This window comes from Bos taurus, chromosome 8 (assembly GCF_002263795.3).
Source record: "Bos taurus isolate L1 Dominette 01449 registration number 42190680 breed Hereford chromosome 8, ARS-UCD2.0, whole genome shotgun sequence".
Lineage (NCBI taxonomy): Eukaryota > Metazoa > Chordata > Mammalia > Artiodactyla > Bovidae > Bos > Bos taurus.
Window position 1 is genome coordinate 49320992 of NC_037335.1, and position 19007 is coordinate 49339998.

Sequence of the window (19007 nt, forward strand, 5' to 3'; positions counted from 1 at the left end):
TGAAATAGAAATAGAAAACTATCCAAGCTGATTCACATTATTGTATAGCAGAAACTAACACAATATTGTAAAGCAATTATAACTCCAATTTAAAAAATAAAGAATAAAATAACAAAATAATAAATAACAAAATAATAAAATAACAAAAATTACCCAGTATTTCATAACACTAAATTTTGCAGATATATTATTTTTTAATTCTCACAAGAATTCTAGTAAGTTGGCAGCCTAGAAAGTACTATCTCTATTTTACAAAAGTTGAAACAAATTCAGGGAAGTTAAATATGTCCCCCAAATCACATAGTAACTAGTGGTGAAGCTGAGACTTAACCAGTGAGAGTTTTATTTTGTTTTAAAGTTTATGATTTTTCATTCCACAATTCGTCTAACTAAAAAAAGAATGTCAGTCATTGGTATCAGGATTGAGGCAGATAGTACTGCATACTTGAACACCTCTTGTATTCTGCTCCCTGAAAAAAGCAGTGCAAACTAAAGAAGGGAAAAAAAAAAAAAATCTGTACTTCCGTTTCTTTTCCTTCTTGCTGTTAGCTCTGAGTTGGCTTAGCGAATAGTTTTGCAAGGCTTGTTTCACTTTGGGGCAAGGTTGAGCCCTGTATTTCAAACAAAAGACAGCCAGTTACTAACTTCTGGTTGCTAGGTGTGGCCTCTTTGAAATTCTATAAAATCAGAATCTCAGGGTTCCACTTCCAGCACAAACCGTTCAGAGAAGAATCTCTCTTTAGTTCTTTGTACGGAGGTGAAAAAAACAAAAAGGTAAGTCTTGGTTTTCCTTTAAGTTTTGGCTGTTTTGATAACTTTTACTGTCAGTGTTTAATGTTACTACTGTAGAACTTAAGGCTACTGCACTTATATCTTTGACAAACATTTTTGTAAGATTACATTGGGAATTTATATTTTGGAAATCACAAATTGTAGTTTTATTTTTACTTAGTAAAATACAATTTTAAAAACAAGGAAACTTTGCTTAATACTGGCTTTCTGTACTGTTGGTGAGTTACCATGGAAAAGAAGAGATGAATGTGTTTGTTCCTACAAGCTATGAGTTTCCAGGATCTGTATGAACTTTATGTAGAAATCATGATGGATGGTGGGTGTTTGTGGGGACCCAGGCCTGAAGAACCCAGAAGTGGGTTCAAGGGACTTAAATAATTTATTTTTTTCTTAAAAAAAAAAAAAAGATTCAGATCTCATAGTGGAAATTATGCCCTTTGTAATTAACATTTTAAATTAATGTTATGTTCACTTACGCAGTATAAATAAATAAGAGGATCCACTTATTTCTTTTAGAGAGGGTGTGGCCACATTCTTTCCCCTGGAGCCTCTGTGTCATAGACTGGCTTTTCAAGTGCAGATTTGAAAACCTAAGGGGAAAGGAAACATTTCCTGGGTGGTGTCAGATAAGTTATCCCTTGGGAATGTCATTAGGGCCCTCTAAAAATTATTCCACTTACTAGCATCTTGATTGTCGAATGAGCTAATGGTTGTAAAACTCCTTAGAAAAGCAAAAAGCATATCTAAAGTAGAGATGTTACTGGTGTTGGATGTATGTGCAAAAGTGAGGGATTTTTGAATCCTAACCATATATCTGGCTCTTGTTTATTACAACTGCTCCTTCAAGAATTTTTTCTTAGCTCATTCTCAGTGTTAAGTTAAATGATCTGATATCTAATTTTTAGTGCTAGTTAATAAAAAACTATGTACTTTTCTTGCCTAGTTTGTGTCTAAAATTATGTTTGGACTCCTCTGCCCACAGGAATGTATTTTGGTAGGCACATTGCAGAACACCTCAAATGTGGTAAAATGCCAGTTTCATAATTTCAAAATTCCTAGCCTCTTCTCCTGAAGCTGGGTTACCACCCTAGCCCCAGGATCAACCACATCTGGCAGACAGCCATCATTTGACAGATGTTGACAGAATAGCTAATAATAATATTATTAAGAAACCAGCTAGAGTTTCGTGGTAATTAAATACTTTTTCAATCAGAAGATCTGCAAAGATTGGTTTCTATTGATGTTAGCTTGCTCAGCTGCTGCTTGATCTTCTCTAGACCCATTAAGTGATGACATATTTGAAACCAGCGGACATATTATTTTTCAGTGATAAACCAAAAGCTGTCTTTTGAGTAAATGATTTCCTCTTTCCTTAAAATGGGAGAGATTTTTATGAGAAAGATAACAGACACAATTTATGTAATACCTTCCTTCACTGTGGGCTTCCCTGGCAGCTCAGACCCTAAAGAGTCCTCCTACAATGCAGGAGATCCAGGTTCAATCCCAGGATCAGGAAGATCCCCTGGAAAAGGGAATGGCTATCCACTCCAGTATTCTTGCCTGGAGAATTCCTTGGACAGTGGAGCCTGGTGGGCTACAGTCCGTGGGTTTGCAAAGAGTCAGACACGACTGAGCGACTAACATCACTCCACTTTTCTTTCACTATGCTAATTTTTTCCACCTCCTGGTACTTGAGATGAAATTTAAGACTAGCATTTTAGAGCTGTAATGAATCTCAGCTACTGTGCATTCCAACTCTTATTTTTATAATTGGAGAGCCCTCCTCACCCCTAAAGTTAAATGCTTTCTTCAGGTCATACGGCCAGCTAAAGAGAGTCAAGATGTGGCTCAAAACTCCTCAGTTCTTATTTTTACATCCTATAGTTGTGGATAGAAAACATTAGTTAAATTAGTATAGAATTTTTCCTAAATAATTAGCACTGATACCTTATTTGTTCATTCAGTAATGCTTTCCAGCATACTAAGTACCAGGCATTCTGCCAGGCATGGTAGATTATCATTGCCCCCATGGAATGCCACTAAAAATATAGAAGAGTAAATAGAAAGTGATAATGCAGAACAATAGGGGCAAGTGTAGGGGTGAAGGCAGGATGCTTTGGGAGAGCACAGATGGTTGGTCGCTTACCCCAGTGTTGAACTAAGGAAGGCCTGTCTGGAGGATGTGATGAGATCTAGGCTAAGTCCTCTCTAAGAAGCATCATTTAGGCAAAGAGAATTGGGTATGGAGGATGAAATAGCATGCCAGGCAAACAGAACACCCTACTCAAAGGCCTGGAAGCGAAACATTCATGAAACTACCTTTCATAAAGTGTTTCTTCATAAGTCATGCCTTTGTACAGTCTAATTGTCTTTTCTCACATGAGTAGGTGTGGGAAAGACTTGTGAAATATATAATCGAGGAAAAAACTACACAGGCCAAAGCACTGAAAAATAAACTCCCTCAGGCTGGGGTAAAACCTGCCACAGTCTCCATGGGCTTACTGTGAATGAATTTGATTCTTAACTATAGTGAAGTGAAGTCGCTCAGTCATGTCCGACTCTTTGCGACCCCATGGACTGTAGCTGGAATTTTATTAATTTCCATGTAAATCAGTCTATAGATGTTCAATTTCATCTTCAAATTAGATGATGCTAAGGACTGAGATGATCTTGGTTTCAAGCTCATTGGTAGCCAGATTAAATATATATTGAGCCAAGGAATATTAAGAAAATAGGCTCTTAAATACCTAGTACATATTCTAAATGTTGCAACTAAAATAAAATAAAATAAATGTTGCAACTAAAAAGAAAGATGGAAAAAAGCCTCTTGTGAACTCATGGGATTATTAATTTTTTTATTTTTAATGTACAATTCTAATTTCTAGACTGGATCATTCTCTGAATAGTAAAAATATGTGACAAACATTTATATAGCATGTTGCAGTCTATAAAATGTGTTTGCATGCATTATTTGTTGATAGTTAAGAAATCTTACCTTCAAATTATTAAGTGGGTTTTATCGAGTACAACACATTGGTTTTCATGCAGAGGTTAGGTATTGAAAAAACAGAATGGTTTAGCAATACAATTTGAGCAAAATATTTTTGCTGTTTGTGGTATTTGTAAGGTATGTTGCAACTATTCAAGGTTCTGTTAAAACATGGAGTTGCATTTGAGCACTTAACTAGCAGTATATGATCAAATCTATTTCCTGTAGGGAGTTTTTTTTTTTTTTAACATCCTGTCACAATCTTTGTATCTTTAAACTTTGCTGAGAGCTAGTGGATCTTATTAGGCTGAATTGAGATTCCATTTTCCTCTAATTGTTTTCCTGAAGAAGGTTCTATTCAGGCTACTTCTCTTTTCCAGACCATATTCCAGATCACTTTTTCAGGTCACCTAAATAGCTTCTGACCAAAATCTAGCAACACAGAAGATATGTCACAAAGCTGTATTCTCTATGGACATGTGTGAAACAAATTATTTAACCCTTTTTGTTATTTTGTATAATATAATCAATAGAGAAATATTTTCTAGTCTTTCTCAAGTTTATCCTTTTAAGAAATTAATGCATTATATAAGCATTTTTAAGTGAAAAAATTGTGATGTACAGTAAAGTTTTCATAAAATTTATTTTGAAGTTGTGAGGATCATTTTAAAAGTTATATTTGACAATATTCTTAATCTCCTCTTTGATCACTTTTGAAGTTTTTTGCTTCTAATTGAAAAAAGTGGAAATATTGGAATATCTGTTTCTATTACTGAGGGAAAAATTACTCCACTAAGTGACTGATTGTATCATTCATTTTGAGAATTCTACTTTCTAAAGGGCATGGATGAGATAAAAAATGGATATTTTAAATACCTGCAACCTTGCCAGAAATTGCAAGAAGTTTTGTATATGCCAGTTAAGCAAGAGGAAAATGAAACTCCATGTGCCAACAACAGTTGCAGCGGATTATGGTGTAATAGGAACTAAAACCTTGTGCAAAATTGTACACCATGACTTCACCTCAGGAACTAACTTTAAATTGATCAGTTGCTGGGGGGAGAGATTAAATAAGTGCACAATATATTGGTTCTCCTCACAGATGACAGAACAGTAATTTGAACAATTCCCATGATAATTAAGTAGAGCTAGTTTTTGCTTTGGATATTATTTCCCTCATGTATTTAATCTCATTACTTAGAATTTCTGCCCCTTTTCAGCAGGTGGGGATTGAAATACCTTGAACATACCGGTAAAGAATCAGGCTATGGGTTTTACTCCTCATGAGTCATTTAGCTTCACAGGGAGAATTTGAAACTGCTAAGATCATCCTTCCAATCTCTTTCAGATGTACTCATAATAGCAGTCTCCAGAGAAATAAAAGGGTGTGGAGAGATCGATCAGCATAGACCTGGAGCTTAGGCTCCTAAAAAAAAAAAAAAAAATCCTAGACAAAAAGGATCCTTGAGGGTTTCTTTTGTAGATAATGCAGTAAATGCATTAATTTTTTAACGTACTTCAAGTTTTAAACATATACATAGCTTATTAAATAAAAATATTGCTGAACGATGATAGTAAGTCAAGCAATTTTCTTTAACATACAGTTTTCCAATGGAGGGCATGCATGGTGCAGTTTCACTCTAAAGAATCCTGTTAGAGCAAAGCAGCTGGTATAAAATAATTCTTTTCCAGGATTATTTTGTATTGGTAAAAAAAGAAAAAACACATGTAGGATGAGAATTCAGACAGCTCAAATAGAAGAAATATGAGTGTAGTGATTATTCCAGATGCTGAAATAATTTTATACCAAGGAATGGAAAAGAAAACTGAATTATTTCAAGGAGAAATCTCACAAGAATATCTTTTTTTTTTTTTTTTTAGGTAGAGTTTTGAGTTGGAATCCACTCCTGTAGATTGTCATAGATTATCTTACCTTATAAATGCCAATATAATGTTCTTTCTCTACCCAATAGCTTTGTTCAAGTCCTCATTAACCCTACATGGATTCTCCCACAGCTTACTAAGTGGTCTCTAATCTTCCATTTTGCCCATCTCCTAGGCATTCTCTATGACACAGGATGAGTCATCTTTCTGAAATATAACTTAAAAAAAAAAAAACCATTAATGTTTATCCAAAACTTTGGAAACACATTTGAACTTTTAAATTTGAGCTTCTTGAGCTAATAAACTCTTTTCAACGTCCCTAATATGACAAGCTCCTCTGTTTTGTTCTCTTTAACTTTTTAGCCAATTTAATCTCAAACCTTCCCCCAAAAGAGTCTCAGATCACCCAGAACTTCCTCTAAGAATTCTTAAACTTTTGAGTTTTCTTAGGAAGAGCACATACTGGCTTTAAGTTCTTTGAGGCAAAGGATGTTTCAGTGTTTTTGTGTCCTCAGGGCTTGGTATACAGTGGGTGGTCTGTAAATTTAGGACAGTGAAATGAAACACCAGCTTCGCTCTTTACAGCCTATATATGCTTACTTATAGATGTCATCTGAGCCCTAAGGTTAGGCCTGAATATACTGAGAAAGAGCTACATTTCTGAGGCTTTGGGTTTCTGTTCAAAGGTAGTAGAGTCTCTTTAAAATAAATTCAAATCTAGGGACTTCCCAGGCAGTCTAGTGGTTAGCACTCTTGCTTCCACTGCAGTGGGTGCAGGCTCAGTCCCTGGTTGGGGAGCTAATATCCCACATCTTTTGGCATGCAGCATGGTCAAAAACACACTAAATCTAGCATTGTATGGTGCTCCTAAGAGTAATCCTGGAAAGTAAAAGCAAGGCAGCTCTATGTCTTACATATGTAAGAGAGTGGAGTGGTATGTATATGTGGTGAGTTTGTGGTTTGTAAAAACATCAACCTGTTTTCTTTTCAGATCCTTCAAAAATGGCAATGGTATCTGAATTCCTCAAGCAGGCCTGGTTTATTGAAAATGAAGAGCAGGAATACATTGTAAGTCGAGAGGAAATAAAATAACTTATTTAAATCGTAGTATTAAAATAGAAGCAAATGTAAGTGAATGGACAGTAATTTATTTCTCATTCACAGAAAACCGTGAAAGGATCCAAAGGTGGTCCTGGGTCAGCAGTGAGCCCCTATCCTACATTCAATCCATCCTCGGATGTTGAGGCCTTGCACAAAGCAATCACAGTTAGAGGTAATTCTGTCTTCCCCAAACAGTCCCCTCCTAGACATTTCAGAATGGCTACTGAAAAACAAACATGTGCAATGGAAAGAGTCTGCTTTGTTTTGAAGATACAAGGTCTTTATCAATCTCATTTCTAACAGACTGAATGCTGAAGTCAGCACCTCTGTTCACACTTAAGGTGTGAACTAGGAACAAACACTGCAACACAGGGCTGGGGAGAATTTCTTCTTCCTTTGGTGTCTCAGATGGTAAAGAATCTGCCTGCAGTGCAGAAGATCCGGGTTCAATCCCTGGGTTGGGAAGATCTCCTGGAGAAGGGAATGGCAACCCACTCTAGTATTCTTGCAAGGAGAATCCCATGGACAGAGAAGCCTGGCAGGCTACAGTCCATGGGGTCACAAAGAGTAGGACACAAATGAGCCATTTTTTCACTTTCTCAGAGAGAAGAGAATGTCATCCCAAGTGCTTCCATCTGGTATACAGAGTCGCATCCATGTCCCAGCCTGTTATAACTTATACTTCTTTGTTTTGTTAAGATCTTCATTTGAAGCATCTTGATAATGAATCATTTTTTGTCTGTTATTGACAATAAAGAAAATTGATTTTTAAAGTCTAGAGGCCCTTTATTTCCAGGTGTGGATGAAGCAACCATCATTGAAATTCTGACTAAGAGAAACAATGCACAGCGTCAGCAGATCAAAGCGGCCTATCTGCAGGAGAAAGGAAAGGTCGGTTGCAGTGGTTAATTTAGATAATTAATTTCAGTCATATTTATGTTTAAATATAGCGTTTGATGGGCTTCTCAGGTAGCGATGGTAAAGAATCTTTGCCTGCCAATGCAGGAGACACAAGAGACATGGGTTTGATCCCTGGGTAAGGAAGATCCCCTGGAGTAGGAAATGGTAAGCCACTCCAGTATTGTTGCCTGGAAAATTGTATGGGCAGAGGAGCCTGGTGAACTACAGTTGATGGGACCGCAAAGAGTCGAATACAACTAAGTATGTGTGCATAGATTTTGAAATACAGTTGTCTAGTTCTTTCAGTCTCTAGACACTGTTTTCCATTACAACTAAGTCTGGGATTACTGTATTTATTTTCTTGGTTGCAATGTAATCAATTCTATCAAATTTGCTGGTTTTATGCATTGTTTTGATTCTTTGCACATGTGGTGTTCTACATTGGAGATAAGCCTTTAACTTGAGCATAACAGACATCAAGATTACTGTTGGCAGTAAGAAATATGTTCTGATTGAAATGTGACTTCTGTTAAATTTTAAACTGAGCTGTTTAATGTCTGAATGTAAAGTTTATATGTATAATTCTACTTTAAAAGTAAGGTTTCTATTTTATACAAAATATGGGTAATTTTTTTAAGGAGTGTAGTTAGAAAACCACATAATGTCTGATTACAATGCTTATTTGAAAAGTGCAAATCTCAATGGTTGGAAAAGTTATTAATACACTATTTTTAAAGTATTCTTATTACTATTTCTGTTAATACGCAATCCCTATCTTTTGAGCTTTGTCATTTATTCCCTCTATAAAAGATTGAGACTTCTATCCTTTGAGGAGTTATCAATAAATTCAGTAAATTTCATTCTAATCACTCCAGAACCAAAAAGATTAAGATATTAAATATTGGGTACCCTTTTCTATGTAAAGGGAAGGAGCTATGAAAAATGGTTGGGTTTAGGACTCAGTAAGATTAGCTACACATCAAATAACACTGCTTTACTATATCACCTAATGTGTTATTTACTAAAAGGTTATATATCTTCTTATTATAGCCCCTGGATGAAGTTCTGAAGAAAGCCCTCCTCGGTCACCTTGAGGAAGTTGTTTTGGCTCTATTGAAAACTCCAGCCCAGTTTGATGCCGAAGAGCTCCGTGCTGCCATGAAGGTAAACCACCTGATTTAAACAAAGCTCCTTTCCTCAAATCATGTCCAAACCACTTATGCCTCCTAGTATATTCTCAACAACCAGCACAGGGCCACCCATCAGTGGTAATAAAATGAATAAGTGAATGAATAAATAAATGAAAAAATAGATGCTGGTGTTAACGACTATGCTCTTTCCACTATCTTCATGATGTTACCATATTTAATAGATCTCACTTTGTATTTATTTGCCAAAATATTGGCATTAAACCCATTTTGTTTTTTAAGCAATATAATACATACTTTATTGCAATTAATAAATATTGTGGATATTTATTAAAGGTGAGAAATTTACTAAATGTCAGATTCAGACAAATTTTGGAACATAATAACTAGTTGATACTTTTGAATGAAGATTTTTCTACATTTCTTCTTTTTTTTTATTAATCTTTTTCAATTCAGGGCCTTGGGACTGATGAAGACACTCTGAATGAAATTCTGGCATCAAGAACTAACAGAGAGATCAGAGAAATTAACAGAGTCTATAGAGAAGGTAAGTTTTAATGCCTAACAGTCCCAGTGTCTTAGTTGAAAAGGAATTCTGATATACTTTTTGAAAAATTGAGTGTGGATGTTAATTATGGGAAAAGTACATATTAAAATATTTCTTTCATTGTCTGTCACAGGTCTTTCACAAGCACATATGGTTACCAGACACATTAGAGTTGGTGGGGTACAAATAAGGGACACGATTGTTTCAGTCCTCATCAACTTTGCACTTTAAAAAAATTGTATGTCTGGGACAAATGGCCACATAGTATTGCAATGAAACCCTCAGTTCAAAGCTCTGAATGTAAAGAATTTTCTAAAAACATTTCCTACTTTTCAGAGATTCATTTCATAAAAATGTCCCGTTGTCTTTTCACTTTGAAAAGATAACAACAAAAACAAGCAAACAAAAACCCTCCAAACATTTGTCCTTGAAAAGGAAAACAGCTTGGTGCTTATAATTCTCTGATGGACGCTAACTTTACCATTATGAACATAAATGACTTACTCACTGTTAACATTCAGTTAGATTCATGGGGATAAGAGACTAGCCATGGCTCATTTTATCTATTCAGTGAAACATCTCATTTCAATGGTATGCTTAACACTGTAAACAGGATATCTGCAAATGGGTCCTGGGCAGTGCTGAGTCATCACTGTTTTCTTTTTCTAGTTTCCCAAGCCTCTTGTTTTTTTGTTTTGTTTTGTTTTATTTTCCCAACCCAATATGTAGCACCATAGAGGATCGTTCTGCGTGATTTTAAAACCAAGCACAGAGAATACAATAGTCCTCGTGTATTATTTTCACAGCAATCTAATAAAGGAATCAGAATGTTTCGATTCTGCAATTCTTACCTTATTATCAATATTTATCTTAGGTCCATTTATCAGTGACAGTCATCAAGAGGGGCATTATTACTATTTTTTTTTTATTTTGTAAAACATAGTTTACAAAGGCAAATAGCCATAAATTATTCCCGAGGTACAGTTCAATGACTGTTTATTAAAATGTTCTGCCTTCTAGTCAACTATAAATTCAGGTAAATTTTTGCTGAAAAAATAATAACAGCATTATTTTTTAATGTTAAGTAAGGGTGTTTAACAAAGAAACATTTTAAATCTTTATCTACTGTAGATGTGTATACATACACATATGCATACATAACTAAATTATATTCCATATAAGATATTTATCATTTCAAAGTAAATAAATACTCTATGTTCAAGCGAGCGCTTTGTTTTATCCTTTTTAAATAACTGTTCTATTCACCCCATTGCTTAAATTCTGGTATAGTTTATTTCAGAAATAGTTATCTAGTAATGTATTCCTGTGCAATTTATTCTTGTTAGCAAAAGCTTTAGGGCTGTAGAGTTTCATTCACAGTATTATCTAAATTGTTTTAATTGCCTTATAGGAAATAAATTTGATGATCAAAAATTTTACTCGCTCTGATTTTGCTTTATTAAAAAATAAAACTATTTGAAATGTGTTCCATAAATCATTGAACATTTGGCATTGCAAGTTGTGAACCAATATAGAGATGTTACATATTATTACCATCACCATTATCACTAGTTTACTACAAAATATACTTTTCCTATTTCTCAGAACTGAAGAGAGATCTGGCTAAAGACATCGCCTCAGACACATCTGGAGATTATGAGAAGGCTTTGCTTTCTCTTGCTAAGGTATAACTAAAATAGATCTGGAAATATCTCTTCTTTGATGAAAAGTAAAATCTTAGATTTCATCTCTCTCTAGATATGAGCAATTCACTCCTTTTTCTGCAAAGAATATTACTCATCTGATTTTAAGAGCATAAATAAGCCATGTGATTATATGCTAGAAAACTACTTACACGAGAATGGGATATTTTCCAGGGTGACCGATCTGAGGAGCTTGCTGTAAATGACGACTTGGCTGATTCAGATGCCAGGGTAAGCAAGTGCTTATGAATACTCCTAGAATCCACTTTGCTACTTCAATTAGGTCTGACCTGAGGTGAGGTACTACTTGAGGGCCTCCGTGTGAAAGCAGATATGAGGTTCTCCAAAAGGATAATGGCACCTAATGTCCATTCCCTGAAGGATGCCCACCAGCCAGGACTCAAACAATCCATGAGAGGAAATGTGGTCTTTATGTTTTCAACGGTTGCACTGTTCATGAAGCTGGAGAGGATTGAGAAAGAATAGTAAAAATTTGATCTGTTATTGAGAAAACTCTGAATTTTTATTTTACCAGGTATAAGAAAGTAAAAGTGAAAAGAATAAACACATCTAACAATTCTTTAAACAGTGAACATTGGTTTAGAGGTGTAAGTTTATATTGTAAAAATATTATGGTAATGATATTAAAATTATAAAGGTTATAGCATTTATATACTTTCAAGTATATTATTATATATTGTTTCAGTGAGTTTGCTTGTTTTTTAATACATCAGTCTATTGGCAACATTAGAAAAACTGTGTCATTTTGGGACTTGGAATTTTTGTTAAAAAAATGGCATCTAGTATTTACATATGCTGTTCTCATGGTACAGTTAATATTCTCCACAAATTCATCACAGTGAGTTAGTAAAAATAGAAACTTACTTGACTACTCCACTCTCTTCACTGTATCAGTGCATTATCCTGCACATAACAGGCATTTATTGACTTTTGTTGAATAAATGCATCTATATCAGTTGTTTGCTCAGAAAGTCCTGAATAACTTTGAGTAACTGCCCATAGTAAGAAATTACTCTTATTTGCTTGTGATACTTCTGAATTTGCTTTCCATTGTAAGACTATCAGGGAGCTTCCCTGGTAGTCCAGTGGTTAGGAATCCGCCTTGCAATGCAGAGGACACCAGTTCAATCCCTTGTCCAGGAAGATCCCACATGCCTTGGGGCAACTAAGCCCATGTGCCACAACTACTGAGCCCATGTGCCTAGAGCCGGTGCTCTGCAACAAGAGAAACCACTGCACACTACAGCTAGAGAATAGCCCCTGCTCTCTACAACTAGAGAAAGCCCACGTGCAGCTGCAAAGACCCAGTGCAGGAAAAAATTAAGTAAAAAAAGACTATCAGGGCTCTTAGATGTATATTTATGGCCATTACATGGATTAGTGTGACCCAGGAGGAGGGTGGTAATTAACGTTTCAAAGGTAACAGAGCATGTTGGTGACAATAAGGCAGAGATTATCTTTTCCATTTACAAAAGAGGAAAGACTGTAGTTTAATAATGTGAAACTACATAAGATTACTAAGATATCTTAGTACTAATATCTAGGAATGATTAAGTTGCCGAGTCAGAATTTGAATCCAGAAATTCTTACATCAAAATTCAACATCTAGGTAATGGTTGAATTATTGATTTATTAGTACCATTCACTGAAAATTACTTTGAACAATTAAAAGTAAAAGTAAAAATTAGAGAGTGTCCCTTGAAGTTTTCTTGATACAGAATGTAATCTTAAAGCGAGTTAACTCAATAAACATTTATTTTGCATGCATAGATTCAGTCTCTAGTGTTTGCAAGGCAACTTGAGAGATTATGGAAGATACTTGACAAAACAAGGTTTCCATCTCTAAGGAGCTTGTAATCTTAGCATTGCCACCTGCTCTGATTGTATTGGACACAAAGCAGCTGCCTCCAAAATCTTTGAAGAGATCTGGCATTCTTATGCAGATATCAAGTCCTCAGATGGTCAAGTGTTTGTTTTTCTGTTTCTTAACAGGCCTTATATGAAGCAGGAGAAAGAAGAAAAGGGACAGATGTGAATGTGTTCATTACCATTCTTACCACCAGGAGCTATCCCCATCTCCGCAGAGGTAAGAAGAAAACAAATGTTCCCTGGGACTGTTTGCAGAAGTCACTTTTTTTTTTTTTTTTTTAATGAGGACAAGCAAGAGAAAGGAAAGGGCTTCCCTGGTAGCTCATATGGTAAAGAATCTGCCTGCACTGCAGGAGACCTGGGTTCGATCCCTGGGTCAGGAAGATTCCCCAGAGAAGGGAATGAATGGCAAATACACTCCAGTATTCTTGCCTGAAGAATCCCATGGTCAGAGGAGCCTGGCAGGCTGTAGTCCATGGGGTCGCAAAGAGTTGGACATGACTGAGTGACTAACACTTTCAAGAGAAAGCAAGAAAGAAATCATAATCAGTGGCACTCCGAAACCAAACAGATGCAGTGCTCCTGATCTCTTATTGCTACTTGTGCATTTGTCCAGCTTTGTACAGACACCACCTGATAGTATTTGAAACACATTTTATGACTTTGGCATGTAGAACATTAGTTTGTTATTTTTACTATTTTTTTTTCCTCAAAATATTTGGAATAGGTCTGACAATATATACATGTAAAACAGAACACATGAAATTACAATGAAGAAAAAAACACCTGAGGCTAAGTGAAGAAAAGAGTATCTAGAAACCCCAGAAACAAAAGCTAAAAGAGAGTTCTTGCCACAAGATTTAGCCCTGAGTGTTTTGGAAGTCAAGACAAAGTGCAGGTCGTGATGATTACTTCAAGTTTATTGTTTGTTAACAGCACTCTGTTAGCACTCTGAGATTAGAATTATGAGGAATCTACAACACAGATCTTTATATAAAGAAAGATCCATTTGCTGTGACACCTGGCTCTGATGTAGAGTTATGGCTGTCAATCAAATGTCACTTCTAATAAATGTCAACATTTGCAAAAATTTTCCCAAAATACACAGAAGCACAAAAATAGCCATGTGAATTACATCCTTCAGAGAAGATGATGTATCCAAAATATGCTCAGATGAATAGTTAGATTTACATTGTGTTTTTTGAAGTTCAGTCCTCCTAAGGAATGCTTTGGGCTTCCTAGGTGGCGCTAGTGGTAAAGAACCTGCCTGCCAATGCAGGGTATGTAAGAAATGTGGGTTCGATCCCTGGGTTGGGAAAATGCCCTTGAGGAGGGCATAGCAACCCATTCCAGTATAAGCCTGGAGAATCCCATGGCCAAAGGAGCCTGGCAGGTGACAGTCCATGGGGTCACAAAAAGTCAGACACGACTGAAGTGAGTTAGCATACACATAAGAAATGCTTTGACTTCGTGGCCATGCCTGATTTTGCTAGTTTGCTAAAAAAAAAAAACAGGATGTTTTGTACATCTCTAAATTTAAACTTAATATTCAGTGTTTCAGAAATATTCCAAGTATAGCAAGCATGACATGAACAAAGTTCTGGACCTGGAGTTGAAAGGTGACATCGAGAAATGCCTCACAGTTATTGGTATGTAGTCCTGGAGGGGGAAGAGTTTTCTAACTTGAAATTGTATTGTCAATGTTGTCCAATAATTTATAAAATATAATAATAAGACAAAAACTCATATATAATTTATGTTGCAAATAGAGGTACCATGTAAGATAATTGGCAATAAATATTTAGCTAAAGTGATGCAATAGTCTTGTTAGTGATTACAGGTATTATTTCCTTGATTAAAAAGATGAGCAGGTGGAAAATACTGAGCATCTACTTGTACCATGCAATATATCAGGCTGGGCATGGCACAAAGGGAAGTCAAAATGGTCATTAAGAGCATGGCATTTGGAATTAGATAAATGAAGGTCTATATCCTGGTCTGTCACTTGCTGAGTAATCTTGGGCAAGCTTAAAGGATTTAGACCTTCAGAAGAAAAGAATTTTAAAGATTTCCCTTTTATTCAGATGACTAGTCGAGGTTTGGAAACCTACATTATAAAGCAGTGCTTCTCAAACATTAATGTGCACATGAATCCTTTGGGAATCTTGCTAAAATGTAGATTCTAATTCAGTAGGTCTGGGTGGAAACTGGAAGTCTGCATTTCTAACAAATTCTCAGTTGACACCAGTTCTTTTAGTCCATAGATCACACTTGGAGTAAGAAGGTAGAGAATCTTCTTATTACTGATTGACACATCTGTTAGTATTTTATTTGGCAGTTGCCTTATATTTTATGACTGTCCTGTCCCACTTGGATTTTTTTCTCTTATTACAACAGGAAAAAAAGTATTTCTTGCCTGCCAACATGGCCTTTAACATATCTACTGGTTTCCTTGTTTTCATGAAGAGTATACTCAGGATAGCATGAACTATTGAAGTTGCTATCGGTGGGCTTAGGATAATAGGAGATAAATGATACTGTCAGATGACAGAATATTCAAAATCACCGTCTAGAAATAGCTTCTTTTAAGCCAAATATCCCTTACTAGGGGTGGATGATGAGGAACAGGAAAAGAGAACAGAATCTTACTTGAAAACCTCTGTATTTCTATTTCTTTCATATGTATCTTTCTTCTTTTGTGGTAAAGATGTCAACTAAAACATGCCTCTCTTACAGTGAAGTGTGCTACAAGCCAGCCAATGTTCTTTGCTGAGAAGCTCCATCAGGCCATGAAGGTAACATATGATTTGCTTTGGGGAAAATATTCCTGTGTATGGAGAGAACAGAAAATCCCATATGGTTTAAAAATTACATTTATTTTTTAATATCTTTTCATTAAAAGATTATTTTCTATCCAATGCAAGAGGTAAAACACTTCTTAAAATAAAGTTCTGTTAGACTTGTTATACTCTTTTATAGGTAAGATAGTAAGGTGAGCTTGAAAGCAATTTGTAGATTACTCATGATTTGTGTAAAATCTGAGTCAGCAGAGGAAGGGCGATATACTTCCTCTTTTAATGTATGATTTTAGCAACCTGCTAAGATTGTAAGCTTTACAATCTCTTCTAAATTTTATCTTTTTTATTATTTTGCCTTCCATGGCATTGCTTAATATGTCATTCTAAGATTTTAAAATGTCATTCTAAGCTCATTAAAGTGTAAGGTGTTGTTAAGATGTATTTGAGATATCACTTTAAGTACTGCACTTTATTGTCTAGCTTGCATTTTATTATATAGGATGGTACCTATATACTTGTGAAAAGTTATGAAGTTGTCTATTTTTTCCCTTTGCAACTCCAAAGTAAGGAAGTCTTAGGAGAAAGCAATCTAACCATTCAATTAATAGAAAAGAGTCCCTGTGATGTGATAGGCATGTTCTACCAGGTAGTTGGCAGTACAGTTCCTGACCCCATGCCTGCTGTTACCTAGTGAGGTTACTAGATGGGTAATGAGAACACCTAGTATTGTAAATGAGAAGAGGGACCTGTGTCCCAGACTTTGGAAAGCAGTGTAGGTGTCAGCTAAATTACAACATGCTATTTGAACAGGAATTAGCCAGATGAGTGCAGAAGTGTAAGGAATGAAGGGATAAAGCAAGTCTGGTCCTGGAGGAGAACACAGCATGTCCCTTTCAGGATAATAAATATAATTAGAGTGATGGTACATGGTGGAAGAAGTTGTAGAATTAGGCAGGGCATTGTAAGCCCAGGTAAAATGATTGATTTTCATCCTAAAATTAACAGAAGGTCACTAAAAGGTTTTAAGCAGATGAATCAAATGATCAGATTTACAACTTAGAAAGTTTACTTTGCAATTCTTGAATAGCTTAGACAGAGGAAAGACTGGATAGTGGAAGATCAGTTAGGAGGTTTTAAAAGCTCTCTATATAATTCTCTTGTCACAGTTGAGTTCGTGTCATTTTATTACCACTTGTTTGAAGTGTGTGTGTTTGTGCATATATTACTGTGGAAATAGTTTCTCCGTAAAAACTATATAGGTTAGCAAAAGAGCTTCACATTCAAACCCACATCCTACCTTAAAAGTAAGCTTGGAATATAAGGGACACTTGCCATCATTTGTTTCTGACAGGGTATTGGAACTCGTCATAAGACACTGATCAGGATTATGGTTTCCCGCTCTGAAATTGACATGAATGACATCAAAGCATGCTATCAGAAGTTGTATGGCATCTCTCTCTGTCAAGCCATCCTGGTATGTTGTAATTCTCATAATGTTACCCCCACAAATGATAATTTTTTTGCAACTTCTTCATAAAGAAGGGCTGACTTACTGTATCCATAAATTACATATATAAGATTCATTTGTTATATTAAGATACAGAGAATTTTCTTGTGGTCTAGTGGTTAAGACTATATACTTTAACTGCAAGGGACATGAGTTTGATCCCTGGTTGCTGAACTAAGATCCCACTTGCTGCACAGTATGACCAAAAAATAAAAATTTTTAAAAAGATACATAATTTAAAGTAAATTGAACTTTCACTGGTAAAATCTACTAGTGAGTTCTATGTAGAAAGACTGCAGATTTTTCAATAGTCATGGAAACAGTTTACCATACATACATTTAGCAATCAAAATACTTTGGTAGAGATATATAATGATTTATGTTGCAATAAATATTGATCAGAGGATTAGAAACTTTTTACTCTAAAATTTTCCTTAACTTTGTCATATGTAGAAGATATAGAATGCATGTTCAAGTTAGAAAGTAAAAAAGAAAGACAAGTCAAGGCGTTTTGAACTTAATGAAAGATGACTATTTAAATTCAATTTGAAAATAAATAAATAAATAAATAAATTCAGTTTGACATTTATATTGGATAACAAAAATCTAACATGAAAATTGAGACTATCGTGGACTTGTAACCTTCACTCTGGTGTAGCAAGTCAGAGGTGATATGAAATTATATTTTGCTATATTTATTCTGTGTTATATTTCATTCTTGGAAAATAATGGCTTTAATGTAGAGTAATCGAGAGAAGTTTGCAATCTGAATTTTGAAAGCTATTGCTTTCATATAATCAATTAAAAATACCAGTTATCTGCTATATAAATTTGATTAATTAAATAAGTGATATTCTTATCCAAGATCCTAAAAAATTGATATACTGTGATGTATGTTAAGCCTAATACAATAATTAGTCTACAATTTAAAAATATTTTCTATTGATTGTGGTCTCAGGTAGCATTAAGTATACTTTATTTTTATCAACAGGATGAAACCAAAGGAGATTATGAAAAAATCCTGGTGGCTCTCTGTGGAAGAGACTAAACATTCCTTTGATGATCTCAGGCTTTTTGATCAGAAGACTTTTTAATCATCTTTTCATTCCATATCATAGATTTAAATAGTAAAGTTTCTTCAATAGAAATATAGTCTAGTAACTTCTTCCTGAAAAATAGCCTATAAATCATTTTTTGTATTACAACTCTTTATAGATACAAAAATTTTTTTTAAATATGGTTATTCCAAACTATAAAACCCTACAAAGAGGTTGTTCTAGTAACAATGCCTAAGAAAAATATTTACCTTGCAGAAAATAAAATGATTTTACAGGACAGTTGGTGTGTTACTGATTTTTCTATTCGGATTTTCTTTTGTGTGTAGTGCAGTTGCTTAATTTGATATCAAGGGACAGGAATCTGAATTTTATATTATGATCACTTGTTGAAATAGATTTTGCACATTAAATAAAATATTCACAGAGTTAGAAACTGTACTTTTTACATTTTTCCATCTTCGTGTGTGTGCTCAGTTGTGTCTGACTCTTAGTGGCCCCATGGACTACAGCCTGCCAGGCTCCTCTGTCCATTAAATTCTGAGCAACTAACACTTTGACTTTGCATTGTGTGTATTGTAGCTCGGATGGTAAAGACTGTCTGCAATGCAGGAGACCTGGGCTCAATCCCTGGGTTGGGAAGTTCCACTGGAGAAGGGAATGGCTACCCACTCCAGTCTTCTTGCCTGGAGA

At 35.2% G+C, this 19007-nt stretch overlaps 1 protein-coding gene across 1 annotated transcript; it reads left to right on the plus strand.

Moving 5' to 3' along the window:
- Window positions 1-709: 709 nt before the first annotated feature.
- On the plus strand, window positions 710-18591 carry ANXA1 (annexin A1). Its single transcript, NM_175784.3, is given in 13 exon segments — window positions 710-774; window positions 6657-6733; window positions 6830-6938; window positions 7563-7657; window positions 8717-8830; window positions 9271-9361; window positions 10967-11046; window positions 11239-11295; window positions 13078-13171; window positions 14508-14603; window positions 15691-15749; window positions 17104-17226; window positions 18251-18591. Coding segments are annotated over 12 exon segments (1041 nt in total). The 5' UTR covers window positions 710-774; window positions 6657-6667; the 3' UTR covers window positions 18308-18591.
- Window positions 18592-19007: the final 416 nt, after the last annotated feature.